The following is a 17,907-nucleotide window of genomic DNA, read 5'->3' on the forward strand; positions in this document are numbered from 1 at the left end:
ATATTTAAACTACTAAGCGAAAGGAATTGCCAGCTTAGAATAACATATCCAGCTAAGCTCTCCTTTGAATATGAAGGAGAAATTAAGACCTTTACAGACATACAAAATCTGAGGAAATTCTCCACTGCGAGGCCTGCATTACAGAAAACATTGAAAGGGGTCAGCTCACCTAAAACAAAATAAGAACAACAACAAAAAAATACATAATTGGGAGTAAAGCGACTACCAGGCAAATAGAAGCAGAGGAGTGCAACCCTTATGAAGAACAGGGCATTATAAACTTTAATAAGAAGGAGAATTGCAATGAACATTCAGCATACATAGGGACAAACTGAGATAAAAATGACTGAAAAGGTGAGGATTCAAAGATCCAAATTCTCAAAGGGAAATGGAGATAAGGCACGTGCAGAAGAAAAGGGACAACTGTGTGTGTGTGTGTGTGTGTGTGTGTGTGTATTCTTTACATGTTTGTAAAGGTAACCACACAGAGAGATTCAGAACTAAAGTATATAACATAAAACAAGAAGAACCAGAGGCAAAACCCACAAAAGCCAACCAAAATAGGGAAAACAGAAACACAAGGACAAGGAAGCAATGGAAACACTGAGGTACCAGAAAGCAAAACGTATAATGGCTATAAGAAGACCTCATACTTCAATAATCACCCTAAATGTAAATGGACTGAACTCACCAATAAAAAGGCATAGAGTTGCAGAATGGATCAAAAAGCAAAACCCAACCATATGCTGCCTCCAGGAGACCCATCTCAGCTCCAAAGACAAATGTAGACTCAAAGTGAAAGGGTGTGAAATGACATTTCAAGCAAATGGCATTCAGAGAAAAGTGGGAGTAGCGGTACTAATATCGGAAGAAATAGCCTTCAAAATAAAAAAAAGTAAAGAAAGATACTGAAGGACACTTCATAATGATAAGGGGAATCATGCACCAAGAAGACATAACACATTAATATCTATGCTCCCAATGAGGGAGTCCCAAAATATGTAAAGCAATTACTAACAGAACTAAAGAGAGAAACAGACCAAAACATTATCATAGTAGGGGACCTAAATACCCCACTGTCAGATATGGACAGATCACCCAAACAGAAAATCAATAAGGAAATAACATCTTTAAATGACACATTAGTCCAACTGGACATAATTGACATTTATAGAACCTTCCATCCCAAAATAGCTGCTTATACATTCTTCTCTAGTGCACACGGAACATTCTCAACAATCGACCACATCCTGGGACACAGAGACAGCCTCAACAAACATGGAGGGTTGAAATCATACCAACCATATTCCCTGATCATAATGCTTTGAAACTAGAGATCAACTGCAAAAAGAAAGCAGGAAGAACCACAAATACATGGAGATTAAACAACATGCTACTGAAGAATAACTGGGTCAGAGAAGAAATAAAAAGAGAGATCAAGAGATACATAGAAACGAATGATGATAGTACAACATATCAAAACTCTTGGGACATGGCAAAAACGATCATAAGAGGAAAGTTCATATCATTACAGGCCTATCTCCAAAAACAAGAATGAGCCCAATTAAACAACCTAATGTATCATCTTAAAAAATTAGAAAAGGAAGAACAAATGAAGCCTAACGTCAGCAGAAGGAAAGAAATCATCAAAATTAGAGCAGAAATAAATGAAATTGAAAACAAAACAAACAAAACAAAATAGGAAAAATAAATGCAACAAAAAGCTGGTTCTTTGAGAAGGTTAATAAAATTGACAAACCCCTGACCAGACTCACTAAAGAAAAAAGTGAAAGGGCACAAACAAACAAAATCAGGGATGAAATTATGACTGATATTGCAGAAATACAAAGGATCATACAAAATACTATGAAAAGGTATGTAACACCAAATATAATAACCTAGAAAAAATGGACCAGCACTTAGAAAAATACAACCTTCCTAGACTGAATCAAGAAGAACTGAAAAATCTAAATAGACCGATCGGCAGTATGGAAATTGAAACGATCGTCAAAAACCTATCAAAAAGTAAAAGTCCGGGACCAGATGGCGTCACCAGTGAATTCTACCACACATTCAAAGAAGATTTAATAGCTATTCTCCTCAAACTCTTCCAAAAAAGCGAAGAGGGGGCAATAATTCCCAACACATTTTGAAGTCAATATTACTCTGATACCAAAACTTGGTAAGGAGTAACACAAATAAAGAAAACTACAGACCAATATCTCTCATGAACACAGATGCAAAAATCCTAAATAAGATACTAGTGAACCAAATACAGCAACATATTAAAAAGATTGTACACCACGATCAAGTGGGTTTCATCCCAGGTGCACAAGAATGGTTCAGTATATGCAAATTGATTGATGTGATACTCTACATAAACATTAAAAAATAAGAATCATATGATCATATTAATAGATGCAGAAAAAGTCTTCGACAAGATACAGCATCCATTTATGATCAAAACACTTAACAAAATTGGTATAGAAGCAAAGTACCTTAATATGATAAAGTCCATATATGACAAGCACTCAGCCAACATTACACTTATGGCAAAATACTAAAAACCTTCCCTCTAAGATCAGAAACAAGGCAAGGCTGTCCACTATCACCATTGTTATTCAATATAACATTGGAGGTCTTAGCGAGTGCAATCAGACAAAAGAAAGATATAAAATGCATCCAAATAGGAAACAAAGAAGTCAAATTATCACTATTTGCAGATGGCATGATTTTCTATATAGAAAACCCTAAAGACTCCACAAGAAGTCTTATCGTTTCACTACTAGAAACAATAAGCAAATACAGTAAAGTCTCTGGATACAAAATCAATGTTCAAAAATCCATAGCATTCCTGTACTCTAACAACGATATGTCAGAAAAAGAAGTGGAAAAAATAATTCCTTTTGCAATTGCAGCAAAAAGAATAAAATACCTAGGAATAAATGTAATGAAACATGTCAAGTATCTATATAATGAAAACTACAAGAACCTATTAAAAGAAATTGAAGAAGATACAAAGAAATGGAAAGATATTCCATGTTCTTGGATTGGATGAATCAACACAGTTAAAATGACCTTACTACCTTAAAGCATTATACAGATTTAATGCAATCCCCATCAAAATCCCATCAGCATTTTTTAAAGAAATGGAACAAAAAATCATCAGATTCGTATGGAAGCACAAAAGACCCTGAATTGCCAAAGCCATCCAGAGAAAAAAGAACGAGGCTGGAGGCATCACTTTGCCTGACTTCAAATTATACTACAAAGCGACAGTAATCAAAACGGCATGGTATTGGCAGCAAAACAGACACACGGACCAGGAGAACAGAATCAAGAGTCCAGAATTAAACCCATATTTATATGGGCAAATGATTTTAAAAAAAAAGCCAAAAACATACATTGGAGAAAGGAAAGCCTCTTCAATAAATGGTGCTGGGAAAACTGGAAAGCCACCTGCAAAAGAATGAAACTAGACTATTGTCTATCACCACACACCACACACCCAAATTAATTCAAATGTATTAAGGGCCTGAATTATAAGATCTGAAACAATAAAATGCATAGAAGAAAACATAGGAACGAAACTCAAGGACCTCGGACTTAAAGAGGATTTTATGAATTTGACCTCAAAGACAAGGGAAGTAAAAGTAGAAATAAATGATTGGGACTACATCAAACTAAAAAGCTTCTGCTCAGCACAAGAAACCATCAACGAAGTAAAGAGACAATCATCCGAATGGGAAAATATATTTGTAACGCCTCCGATATAGGCCTAATATCCAAAATATACAAAGAACTCATAAGACTCAATAACAACAAAAAAACAAATGATCCAATCAAAAAATGGGCAGAGGATCTGGACACTTCTCCCTAGTGGAAATGGCCAACAAATATATGAAAAGATGCTCAACATCACTAGCTTTAGGGAAATGCTAAAACGCGACGAGATACCATCTCACACCTGTTAGAATAACTATAATCAACAGGACAAGTAATAACAATTGCTGGAGAGGATGTGGAGAAATAAGAACCCTCATACACTGCCGGTGGGACTGCAAATTGGTACAGCCACTATGGAAAACAGTATGGAGTTTCCTCTAAAAACTAAGAATTGATCTACCATATGATCCCGCAATCTCTCTACTGGGTATTTACCCAAAGACTTGAAAACTCATATCTGAAAAGATATTTGCCCACCAATGTTCATAGCAGCATTATTCATAGTGGCCAGGACATGGAAGCAACCAAAGTGTCCTATGATAGATGATTGGCTAAAGAAACTGTGGTACATATATACAACGGAATATTACTCAGCCATAAGAAGAGATGAAATGCTGCCATTTCCAACAACCTGAGTGGACCTCGAGATAATCATGCTAAGCGAAATAAGCCAGACAGAAAAAGTTGAAAATCACATGATATCACTTATATGTGGGATATAAATCTAAAAGCAACAAATGAACAGGGCAAACAAACAGAGACTCATGGACATGGACTATAGACTAGTGGTTACCAGAGGGAAGAGGGTTGGGGAGGAGGAGATAGGTAGACAGGGTAAAGGGGATCAAATATATAGTAGCTGAAGGAAACTGGACTTTGAGTGGTAAACACACAATAGAATATACAGATGTAAAATTATAATATAATAAAAATTATATAATTGTATTAACCAATGTTACCCCAATAAACTTAATTAAAAAATGAAAAAATAAAATGATGTTATTTAAATAATTTTTATAGGTAAAAGGGATCTGCAGAAAAGGACTGACAGAAAAGAGCTTCTTACACTCTCTTATTTAGATTGATAAAAGTCTGGAGAATTTTAAACCATGCACATGTTTTGCCATTCATCTACAAAAATATCAGTAGCCTGTCAGCATGAAATCTGAGCTGAGCAATAGAGAGACAGAGTCAAGTTAATCCTTAATCTGTAATTTGGTGCCCTCTCTCACTTCTTCTCTCCAGTAACCTATGGCTTTGGGGATAATAAAGGCCTCAGTAGAGGTTATAAAACTGTGGCTATAAAAGCAGACGGAGCCAATGGATATTCGTGAATCTTGAATCATACTTTTGAGCTCATTGATACCTTACCATTTGAATTATAAGCACAAAATTGAATCATAAGCTCATTAAACACTACTGGGAAAATAGATGTAGGGTTCAATGTGGAACTTACCGTATGGCTCGTCCAAATGCAGTAAAAAGTGGATATGGTGGAATGTCTTCAGGTTTTTTCAAGGCCCAGTAATAAGAAGCAAAGGCACCAGCAAGGGCACACTGACCCAATGCAATGACAAAGTTTATAAGCCAGAGAAAAACGAACAGATTGAACATCTGGAGGGTATTGATGTATTGATGGTACAGGGTCTTTCCGCCATAGAAAGAAAAGATACACTGAGCTCCGGGGCAAGCTCTGGAAATTTCAGTTGTATTAAAAATCTGCACTCAAAAAAAAAAACAAAAAACAAAAAAAAAAACACAGATAATATAATATTAACCACTATTTCAAGATAACACCCTCTCTGCCTTCTCCTCTTGTGAAGCCCCCAGTTGCATGTCCTGTGCTTTTTCTGTGAGCTTCTCCTGTTATTTTCTATCACATTACTTTATATAATATTTTAATGAGCTCTAGAAAGTATCTCATTTTCCATCCTATGTTTATCCCTCTTTATCCCCTATAATTTCACATTTATCAGTGTCGTTGTTGACCATACCTGCTTCTCGGATATATAAGAAAAATGAGCTCAGGAAATAATAGAGCTTTCTCTCTATTCTGACCACCATTTTCAGTGTTCTGCTTAACATCCAACTCACCCTCCCCTAATCTACAATGACCCCTATCAATGCACAGGATCTCTATTTCAGGATGATTCCCACAACTGCTAGATGAAACGTAGGACAGTTCTGTATTGAAGTTAAGTAAAGAGAGAGTTTATTGTACTTACCTCTGGGTCACAGGTTTTATTTTCATGTTTACATTGCCCATCTGGGGCTATGATTTTATATATGGGTACTCCTGATGTAGCCAAGTAACTGAGTAAACTCTATTAAGGATAAATTATTTGTTGGTAAATTGAAAATAAATAGACATGAAAATAATGCAAATAATTTAAAAGTCCTTTGAGACATTAACTTTAAAAAACTTCTAACCATTTAATAATCTATTCATCTTTTAGACCCAGAGTGATATAACATGGGTCAGCTGCACTGAGAGGCCTCTTAAAAACAGCAAAATAATTAGGAGCTTTCTTAGGTTATCACCAAGGAGAAGTCTCATATGTGAAGACAAAATAAAATCTACCATATGACCTATTTGAGGGGAAATTCAATCGTTAAACTGAAATTTTTTTAGAACTTGTAAAAAAAAAAGTCAGTTATTTCTTTAGGATGTTCCTAGTCTTCCCAGGGTAAAAAACACTGAATTCTCTGTTCCTGAATAGTAGTGTGGACCCGAAGAATAAAGAAATAAATTTCCAAAGGATACACTGCTGTCACGGCCCAGTAGCTAATGCAGATTGAGAGGAGAATGAAAGTTAAAACTGGATAAACTAATGTACTAGGGACATATCCAATGGCTCTGAAATGAAATCAATAGTTGAAATTTGAAATGATCTAGTCTTATAATTTCTCAATTAAATTTTTATCTGTTAAAACCAGAAATAAGCCTTAGACTAAATTAGTTCTATGAATAGTGGTATTAACCATTGATTCTTTTTTGCTGATCATGCTGGCATTTTCTTAGCTGGTCATCAGTTTGTTTGTTTGTTTATTATAAGTTAGAAGCATTATTTCAATGCTCATGTTTGATTACTGCCCAAAGTTCCCCACTCTCCTTTCTTGTTTATATCTGTCTGATTCATAAAGATTTAACACATTATAATCATAATATTTATCCCTTTTATTTAGATTCTTAGACTTTTAAAATTGCAGAGGACTTTGAAGATCATCTGATCCAATGTGAGAATTCCTCCTCAATTCAGAAATCCCTCTGTACTATCTTCAAAATATGTTCATAAGCCTCTAGTGACCACACTGAGTATTAGGAACTTACTCTTATATGACACAGCTTATACTATGTCTTAACGATCAATGCATCAGAAAATTCTTCCTTATCTACCTGCCTGTAACTCACATCCACTATCTTCTGGAGAAGAGATGATCACCTTTTCAACACAGCAACCCTTCAATTAACTCCAGGATGATCATTCCTCTGAATTCCTCTGATACTTCCTCATAATACATGGTTTCTGAAATGTTCACTATCCTAGTTGTCCTGTTCTTAACTACTTTTGAATGATCTTTTTAGCATATGACACTGGATGAAGTCCAACACTGTTTGATGCAGCCATTGAGAACTATGATGGAACTATTTCCATTCCTAATGCATTGGCACATCTTAAGATTCCTTTTGCTTTTATTACCTTCTTTTCTTCACTGTTTGAGCTATGCTGTTCTCCCCTTTCTCCAGACACTGCTGTTAAGTGAATTATTAAGCATTCCTATGTTTACCCTGCATTCTCTCACCCATTTATTCCAACTCTTATTTTCCCTCAAGCAAACTATCAACCTGTCACAGTTGGCCCTTTAACACACACACACACACACACACACACACACACACACACACACACACACACACATGCTCTCTCTCTCTCTCTCTCTCTCTCTCTCTCTCTCTCTCTCTCTCTCTCTCTCTCATACACAGTTAGAGGCATAATGGTGGGGCAAGTTACAGTGAATTGCACAATATCACATTATTGAAAAATTCCAGCAAATCAGTAATTTTCAATGGGTAATGATAGGGCTTCAGTTATTGTGGGAAGGAGAGAGAATTAAATTTAACAAACTGCTTGTTAACTATTTAAACCACGGGCCTCAGGTAGCACTATTATATTTTAGATGACAATTTTGTTATAATAATCCTTAAAGTCTATTTAAAATGAATTGGTCCTTGATCATTAACAACTTAGTTTCCATCCTTCTAAATAAAGAATATGGTTTGTTGGCTTTATAGTAATACTTTCCTTGTTTCTTCCGTGCATTATTCAAAAGTTTAAGGTATTCTCCACAAGCGACCTTTTGGAATAGTTTGGAAACTATAGGTGTTATTACCTCCCAGCATGAATTTTATGAAAAATTTAGTGTTTATTTTGTAACATATTTAAATAAAAATAGTTCTGGGTATGAAATGTTTCTGAATTAAGAGCTATAGATACAAAATGTATAGTTTGGTGCTGCTGGGATCAATTATTCTGCCAATTGGCAAATTTTGTCATTCATATAGAAAATGTAGTAGCATGTAATTGACTTTATGGAATCATGGTGATTTAAAGTTCTGCAAATGATCTCGACCATTAATATTAACATACGACTCAGTATGGGATTAATACAACATGTAATATAACTAACTTTTATATAGCACTTTTTCATTTACTTTTATATGCATTATTCTCCTAACATATATTTGGTGTCTTAAAAAGTGCTAACACATAGACATGATAGGTTTTAACCTTATTTAACCCTATGATAATGAAGGTCTGGGGGATACTAAAGGACATGTTAACATGAATTTTCTAAGTGGCAAGTCTGAACTTGAACAAGTCTTCCTGAATGAAGAGCAGACTTCTTTAACAAATCTTCTTAAAGGGAAAATGCTCTGGCAGTGACTGACGGGGCTGATTGTTATACACTATGCGAGTCTCTCCATCAGGGCCTTACTTGCTCCCTTCCTTCAGCAGGGCGATGGAGATGCGAATTCGGTTCCTAAGGAAGATCAGCATGAGGATGATAAACACTTCGAGGATGCTGAGGATTATCACTTTAAACAGGAAAAAAAAAAAAAAAGTCCGTGATACAAATCAATCAAAAAAAATAAACTTTCTCCGCAGATGTTAGGACTGAGCTTCATGATTATTGCTGCCAATTCTGACACTTCATAGTTGCAGCCACGCTACCACTCCCAAAATGCTTCTTAGAAATTCACTTTGGAAACCCCCAAGAAGTGCTAAGAAATCTAGACTAAAACCTTTAGCTAGAGTTTGAACAATTCATTCGGACAGGCTTTATCTATGGAAGCATTTCACACCATTTGCAGAAATGGGAAAAGAGGCATGGAAGGAAGGGCTGCTTTAGGCAGCTCTTAAATGTTTCATTTTTACTTTACTGAGTAAGAGAATCGTTGCAGAAGAAACTTTTTGTCTATCCTGCTGACAATATCTCTTTAATTTAATTGGCTTGCTGATTTATAGGGCAGCCTCTCGGCTGCCACATTTTTATTTTGTGACTCCATCATCATGACCACCATTGATGATATCAGGGTGTAAACCCAAATGCAAATTGTCTAATAAAAGTCTCACAATTAGAACTAAGGGAATCAAGGTCAGTTTTGAGTTTAAGTTTATACACCTCTTGAACTAAGAATTATAAAAACTTAACAAACTGCATCAAAACTACCTTTATGTGAAGTAAATAAATCTGCACAAATAAAGAATAAAGTGTATGTAGACAAAGAAAGAGAACAAGGAGAGGAAATCTTGAGTTATTTTTGGCTTTTGTTTCCTGGATCTAGCTACACTTAAAAGTCCAGCTGCTTTTCTTTGGTGAGACACTTCTATATTCTTATAAAAATACCTCTGCTTTGGCCCTAGCTTGTTCTCATTTTCTTTCCTTTTCAGCTAACTTGAATTAGTTTCTTTTTACTTGAAACCAAATAGTCCTAATTACTCTATTTCCTCAATTCTAAAATATACCTTTAATTTAGTAATATATTTTTTGGAAAAGTAAAAAATTCCTTCATAAAATGTCTATTCATTGATTATAAGATGCATCCTGACTTCAGAGATTTTAAAAAGTGAAAAGGTATAGATCTTAAAATTAAGAAAATATATCACTACTAATAATAATCCAAACTTACAAAAGAAACTTAATGGAAAATTAATTAAATTTTAATTTGTGAAAAGATTCGTTCTATAACATCCTTTCTAAATAGTTACTCTGCTGATACATGAATCCTTCCACTGATAGGGCACTCATGATTTCACTGTATTGTTATACCACTAAGATTCTGATGTTACATCACATATCATTTAATACTTCCAGCAGGTCGAAATCGGTTAACCCAGAGATGTGGGAGGATCTTAGTAATGTATCATTTCACTACTACACTTTTTAAAATTCAACTGTGTATTTACATTTTCATGCATATTTGCACATATGTATAAAACATAAAATTGACCCCCAAAATCTGGAGTATAGCCATATTAAGCTAAAATCATTATCTTCTTTGGAGAAACCTAAGAATATGAGATATAGCAGAATCACTTTATATTCTGAAATTGCATCGATAAGAACATTGCATATTAAACTTCTATCTTTATAAAATTACATATTAAAAATGGCTATATTAGAGAAATTTAACTGCCTTCTGAATTTAAATATTATATTCCTTCTTTGTGTTTGAATAAGAGCAAACAATAGAAACATTTTAAAGACACTATACAGAAGCTGATATAATTATAATTTCTCAGAGGAGACTGGGATAATTAATAGCAGAAATAAGAATAGAACCATCTCCTAAAACAATCCAAGATTCATAAAAATTATATTTTTGTATGTATAAATCTGCTTATTTTCGGTGTTTCTGTCAATGAGTGTAATTTCACATGTATGCACTTGTCTCTAGTGCCTAGAATTTTGCCCAAACACAGCACAAGCTATCAATTAATGTACGATAAATGGGTTGCGAAAGCTGAGGCTCATTTGAGGAAAAATTCGTGTTGCTATAACTTGAAAATAAAAGTAAGCTCTGTATTTTCCTCAAAGAACATCCCTTAATTTTCCAATGGCACATTCCAATCATCTCAATGATTTTTGTGTTGAAGCTCCTTAACTAAGTTACAGAACCTGTAACTAAGGTCCATCTGAGAGTAAAAGTAGATGTTTCAATACATAACGGATGAGATTTGTCCTCTTTAGAAATGGTAGCTAACTGTAAGCGGATTGCTGAAGATATGTGAAATCACTCAAATTCAAGAAAAGTGATTAGAGGGAGATGCAAGTCCCAAAATGTCTGATTTTTGTAATTAAAAAGAAATGGCTATAAATGAAACAATTCTTCCACAACATATCTGAAAAAATAATGTGTTTTTTTTTGTGAAGGGAACTAGTCTGATAAAAGCTAGAAATGGGAAGCCAAAGAGCAAGGGTTTGGCATTTTGATAAGGCACTACCCGAGGAAAGGAGAACAGCTGAATTTGGCAGACAAAGGAATCTAGCAGGGGCTTCTGTGCAGCAGGGCTAGGTCATCAAGCTTGGCATGAGCCTGAAGAAAGCATGTATCAAGACTATCTGAGGCCCGCTGCTAAAAATGCTTGTTTATTAATAATTGTGTTCTGCATATGCCTTGATCCCAGGAAAGCAGTGTCCTACATGGGATATGTCTACATTCTGGTCAGGGAGAGTACCCTAACAGTGCAAACAAATAAAATGGACCCTGGTGACATAATGTGAGCCTGTCTTTGAAAGCTTAATAAATTTAGGGCGAAGTGGCAAAATCAGGTTTTCAAATTTATGAGCATGGGACCCATACCTGGAATCATAATGCCCTATCAAGATATTGCTCCCACTGAGGTTCTCTCTGTGCATCTTTACCAGGCTTCTTTGAACATGTCTTGCCTGGCTCTTGAATTTTAAAAATATGAAGATGAATTGTCTTTTAAAGTAACATGTAATTAGAGACCATTTTTAAAATCTTGATTAAAGAACATGAATCTCTGTGAAGCACAAGAAATATTATAATACGACCATTCTAAGAATATAGGATTAAAGCATCTTTGAAATCACCTTGGTTTAAAAATTTTGTTATTACCCCTAACTAATTTGATAATCTGAATAAACACTTCAAAATGTGAATTTATTTTTAGTTACTTATTATTCCAATTCCTAAAATAAACAGTTTGAAAATTCTGGTCATAGAAAATGTTTCTTTTTTTTTCTTTTTTACCTTTTTAAAAAAGAAGTTTGAAAAATCAAGCATTTTTACTGTTCAAAACACTTTTCTTGAATATTAAGTTAATGGCTATAAACATGCACATCCAAAACATTTGAAGGCAAAAGTTTGAAATCAATGTAAAGCAATGTTTTCTTAGATTATATAATAAATTCTACTTGATGACTTTTGCATTTATGGTAGCTTATAGAATTATAAACACATCTACTTTAAAGACATTAGTGATATGTGTATTTAACAGGTTACACCAACCCAAGCTTTCCTTTAGACAAAAAGATGCTTTCTCATTGTTGTAAAATCAGTTTGTAAAATCCACTCACTAAATATGAACCATGTTTGTCTCAGTTGAAAGTAGGTGCTTATATCACTCTGAATCCCGATGTCATATATAGTTAAGTGAGAAGTTTGGTGTCCCTGAAGATTGCTGTATTCCCGGTAACAGTACCATATTCCTTGAAAAGGAAAGAAAACAGACTAATATAAAATGCTGTTTTCTGAAACATAAGCTATATGCTTATCATACATATCTACATGAATTCGATCAGCATGGTCTTTTTACAAAGGCAAGATTCATACTTACACAGTAAATATTTTATGTTGATCTAACAGTCTAAATATGCTATTCTATTCCATTAAAATGTTTCTAGTATTTGTCTGAATGACTGTGGCAACGTCTGGCTTTAAAAGCTCTTTCGACAAGAAATAAACTTAATGTCCATAATAGGGACTGGTTAAATTATGGTATATTTGTAAAGTAGAATACTATATTTCCATATAAAGAGGAGAAAGTCAAGTGATATTAAATAATTTCTATGATATGATTTTAAGTAAAGAGAGAAAGATACAAAATGACAAAATATGCTCTAATTCTTATAATAAGAACAATCTATAATTTTCTTGTACACACATAAAGTATCTCTGGAAAAATACATAGAAATATAATATTTTTGCTTGCAGGGAGGGAAACTTAGTGACGAAGGAATAGAATGAGAAAGAAATTTTTCACTGTATAAATCTTATACCTTTTGAAGTTTGAAGCACATGAATATATATATCAGCCTAAAAAGCAAATTTAAAAAATCATTTAAATTGAAAAAAAAAAAAAAAAAGCCCTTTTGAAAATTTTTTGATGGTGGAATTACTTAAAGCATATTCTTATCAAAGTTTGTGTCCAGGCAAGGCAAATATGGGCTAACTGTATTTTCTCCAAAACTCTGTATTTCAGACTGCGTAATGACTTTTTACATGGTCTAGACAAAGTGGGAGTAAAAAACGTGGAGTTAAGAGGTCTATTGATTTTAATGACCAATGAGTCTGGATTAGGTCTATAGGAAATATTCTAGCAATAATGAAGAAAACAGCTTTTTAAACTCCTAACTGTAAATTAACAGTTTTTTCATAGATGTGAGGTGAGAGGGTAAGGCCCATGGAGAAAGACAAGACTAGACTAGAAAGAACAGGACATTTGTTTTTCAAAAAGATATGACACATCTCTTTTTTTCAGGCCTTACTTTCCCAGTGTAGTTTTAGATCTTCCTTTAAAAATGATTTATGGAATATTTGATACATACAACATTATATGTAATACAGATATAGGTTTTAAAACATAGTAGAATGAACACATATGAACACATCACCTAGTTTAAGATTTCATAATCTCAATTTTACTGTAATCATGCAAATTAAAAGTTTTTCTTCTACTTGATATCTTCTTCCTATCATACCTTCCTGCCTCTCCTTGCCGAGGAACAATTTTGAATTTTGTGCTTATTATTCTCTTATTTTCACAGAAATATGTGTTGAAATCTTCCTACTAAGGGAGATTTATATCTCATAGAGATTTATTATTTATTGGTTTATTTATTTATCCTTGTAGTCTTATGAATTTTGAGGCTATTTTATTAGATGTATACATGTTTAGAATTGGTATACCTTTTTAGTGATTGAATCCTCTTTATTCCAAATAATGCTTTTTATTCTAAAATCTATTTTGTCTGATGTTATTATGGCTACTGCAGCTTCCTCTTTGTTAATGATTGCTAGTATATTTTTATCCATGACTTCATTTTCGAACTTTCAATTTTCTTAATGTGCTGTGTAATTTCTGTAAATAACATACAGCTCTGACTTGTATGTCTATATTTTAATCTGGTGGGACAATCTCTATTCTAATTGGTGAGTTTAATACATTTATATATTTATTTTTGTTTCTACTTACTTAATTTTTGCTTTTCCTGTTCCACTTGGTACCTACACTTCTTTTCTTCCAATTTTGTCTATTAAAAATTGGTCAGTTTTTATTTGTTTATTTATATTCTGTTTTTCCCCATGTCTACTCTATTTTTAGAATAGATTACTCTTGAAAATTTGCTATGTGTACTTACCAAGTTTAAAGTCAATATCTTAACAAAGAAATACAAGAACCTTAGATCACTCAGTAATCACCACACTCTGATTATTGCTCAGTATTTTACTTCCGTATATTTAGACCTCAAAAAATTATTATTATTCTATACAAAGTTTATTTAGATTTACCTACACATTTACCAATTCATTTTCTTTGATCACTATTCTTTCTTTCATCTCATATCTTTTTGTGGAATCATTTTCCTTCTTCTTGAAATACATACTTTAGGAGTTCCTTTGGTATATATCTATTTGTAAACTCTAGTTTTCACTTATCTGAAAATAACCTTATATTACTCTCACTCTTGAAAGATAGTTTTGTTGGGTGTACAGCTGTAGGTTGACAGTTATTTTTTTCATAGCTCTTTGAGGTATTATTTCACTTCCTTTGTTGCTGTTGAAAAGTTTGCTTTGGCCTAATTGTCTCTTTGGATGTAATCTGTTTTTTCTCTCCTGTTGTTTTTAAGATCTTTTGGTCTTTGGTATTCTGAAGTTTCACAACAATTTCTTTCTCTTACATCTTTAATTCCTTGCTCTCTAGTGGATCATTCCAAACAATATATGAACATGTTTTTCTTTCTTCCATCTTAAAGAATAAAACAAAAGAAAATCTACTTTTGACCCGCTCTCCTCATCAACAGCCCAGTTTCTTGTCCCCCAATGCAAGCAAACTCTCCAAAATATCTATCTATATTTTCTGTCTATAATACCTCTCCAATCCTCTTTATATCCACTCTACACAGGCTTTTTTCCCTCATTATTTTACCACAGCTGTCCTCATCAGATCAACAAGGATCTTTCTACATTTCTAAATCCAAGGCAAATTCTCAATTCTCATTGTTCTTGACTTATCTGCCCCATTTGACATGGTTGATCATTCCTTTTCCTCCTCCCCACCCCCATGTGGCTTCAAAAACATCACTGGCTTTTGTTTTATCAAAAAAAAAAAAAAGAAAAAGAAAAAATTTCTCCTCAGTTATCTTTGCTGGTCCCTTCTCTTCTCCCTGACCTTTTAATATTGGAGGGCCTCAGAGCTCAGTCCTTGGTTCACATCCTTATCTACATCTGTTTTCTTATTGATCTCAGCTAGTCTCATAGCTCTAGTGCTCCTGACTCTTAAATATATTCCTCTAGGCTAGCTCTCTCTCTCTAATTCCACACTGTATATCCAACTGCCAGCTTGACATCTCCATTTTAATGCCTAATAAACATCTCAAACTCAGCATGTTCAAAATTAAACCTCTGATCAATCCCCCTTCTACACCAAGCTTTCTAAATTCAAACCTTCCTTATCTCAGTTGACAGCAACTCTATCTTTCCAATTGCTCAGTAGAAACCTTTGAAGTCATTCTTGACTTCTCACTTTCCCTTGTGAGCTGCATTCGGTCCATCAGGAAATTTAGGTGGTTCTACATTAAAAACATATATGCTCGTCCTCATTGCTATCATCGTGATCTGAGCCAATCCCTAATTTAGCACATGAATTACTGCAATAGCCTCCTCACTGGTCTTGCTGCTGCTTCTCTTGCCTCACTATGGTTCCTTCTCAACTGAGGGACTAAGGTAATCATCACTTCATATTCCTTCTCCACCTAAAACCCTACAATGCCTTCCCATTTCACGCAGAGTAAAAGGTAAGAGCTTGTAATAATCTGTAAGTCTGTGGCCCTCCAAAAGTTCTATTACCTCATCTCCTACTATTTTCTCCTTTACTCTGTACACCTATCCATATGAGCCTTATAGCCTTTCCTTCAACACACTCCTACCTTTGGGACTTTGCTCTAGTTGTAGTCACTGTCTGGAACTTCTCCCATATCTTTAATGGCTAATTCCATTGCCTCCTTCGAGTGTTTTCTCAGATCTCTTCTCAAAAAGTCCTACCCTACTAATTTTACAATTTGTATTCCTTGTTCTGCCACTGTCAATCCAAATGATGTTGTAGGGAAAATCACTCATTTGAATAGAAACCTCTCAAACATTCATATATTGGCCTATGCATTTATTAGAAGACTGAAAGTAAGCTGCCATCAGTGTTATACTCTATCTTTCGAGAGACTTTAATTCCTTTTTTTAAGGGTTCAAATTGTACCTGTACTGTTTGGGAGAGATTGAGTTAGTGGTTAGATTTCAAATTTGAAATGAACTCTATCCAGTGAGTGTAATTCAGCATACTTGCCTCTAGAGGGTGATGCCTCTATTATAGAACAGTGGCCAATTATTGAAATATGTGACAGTACCTGGATTAAAGGTACTAAATTGAAAGGGAAAAATAGATCACACTCCTCTAACTATGCAGACCTGGCCTTTGATCAGACAGAAGAGTTAAAGGAATAAAAGAAGTTGTCTAAAATGTTTTTCATTAATCTAAGAGAGATTCTTTTTACTTTCTTCTTAGTATCTGTGAGACATAAAACCAGAGGCAGGTAGCGAAAAAGAGTAGAATATTTTGAAAGCACTTTTTTTTTTTCAAGATAAAGAAGAAAAAAGTTATAGACACAATATATGCAAAATTAAATATTTTTTCTCAATTTAACACTTTCTTGGGAGGAGCAAAGACTAATTAAATTCACTGAAAGAACATGTTTTCTGATAATAATGGCAACTGAAAAAAAAAGATTATTTTGAAATTTGGCGATTTTAAGAGGGATGATACCTACCATAACCTATAATTCCAATCACACCCAACATGAAGACCCAGAAAAGGAATCCAGCTGTGAACCTCAAGAGTATCAGAAATATCCAACTGAGAAGCATGGCAATTGTCAGGCCACTAGAGGAAAAAAACACAAAACAAACACAGGGTCAAATGTGTTAAACATAATATAATGAAAACAGTAAGACAATACTTTTTTCTATTCAAAATAATTATCAGATTATTTTTTTACCTAGCTATAGAAATATTTATAACATTGAAAAGTACAAACAATGGTTTCTGTTAAGACTTTTGTATAAAAGAGTAGAACCATCGTAGAATTTATACATGACTCATCTTCATGTGTGTAGGTAAACTGAAGTCCAGTATCAATCCTTAGTCAAGGAAAAACACAATCCCTCTAACCTACAATTTTGGCCTACCAGCCACAGTTGTCATGTTCTATATTTTTTTCCTCTTCACACCTACCCACTTAGTGATAAATTGTAAAACATACCTATGATGAATCTGTGTTGTTCTATCTACCTCACGACTAATGGAAACTTTATGCAATTATAACTCTTTAGCAGTAAAGAAACAGTCTTAGGACAGAAAGATAAGAAAAATAACTTCCCCACACAATTCCCGCATCCGTGATTTTGTAGTCATTATCACTATGGTCTAATTATCTCCGACAGTTTGTGATGTCTGACATCACCAGACTTCTATTTCAGGTCTCCAGTGATCCGTAGGCTATTATTTGGAGCCATGATAAAGCTTCTGTGTCTCCTGGGCCATATGACTTTTGCAAGTGATCAACAGCATAACTATTTTCTCTCTGTTTTAATTTTCCTGG

The 17,907-nt window shown here is 34.1% G+C and overlaps 1 protein-coding gene across 1 annotated transcript in view; it reads right to left on the reverse strand.

The window, feature by feature from the left end:
* The window catches only part of SLC44A5 (solute carrier family 44 member 5), a 116,901-nt gene that overhangs the window by 22,409 nt on the left and 76,585 nt on the right, over positions 1-17,907 (reverse strand). Inside the window, exons 10-15 of the mRNA XM_039838462.1 lie at positions 17,077-17,189; positions 12,334-12,465; positions 8,725-8,824; positions 6,491-6,583; positions 5,952-6,039; positions 5,183-5,445 (exon numbers count right to left, since the gene is read on the reverse strand). Of these exons, the coding sequence (XP_039694396.1) occupies positions 5,183-5,445; positions 5,952-6,039; positions 6,491-6,583; positions 8,725-8,824; positions 12,334-12,465; positions 17,077-17,189 (789 nt within the window). The remainder of the gene's footprint in view (positions 1-5,182; positions 5,446-5,951; positions 6,040-6,490; positions 6,584-8,724; positions 8,825-12,333; positions 12,466-17,076; positions 17,190-17,907) is intronic.

Source organism: Pteropus medius, unplaced genomic scaffold, assembly GCF_902729225.1.
Source record: "Pteropus medius unplaced genomic scaffold, Ma_sr-lr_union100, whole genome shotgun sequence".
In the NCBI taxonomy this organism is placed as follows: Eukaryota; Metazoa; Chordata; class Mammalia; order Chiroptera; family Pteropodidae; genus Pteropus; species Pteropus medius.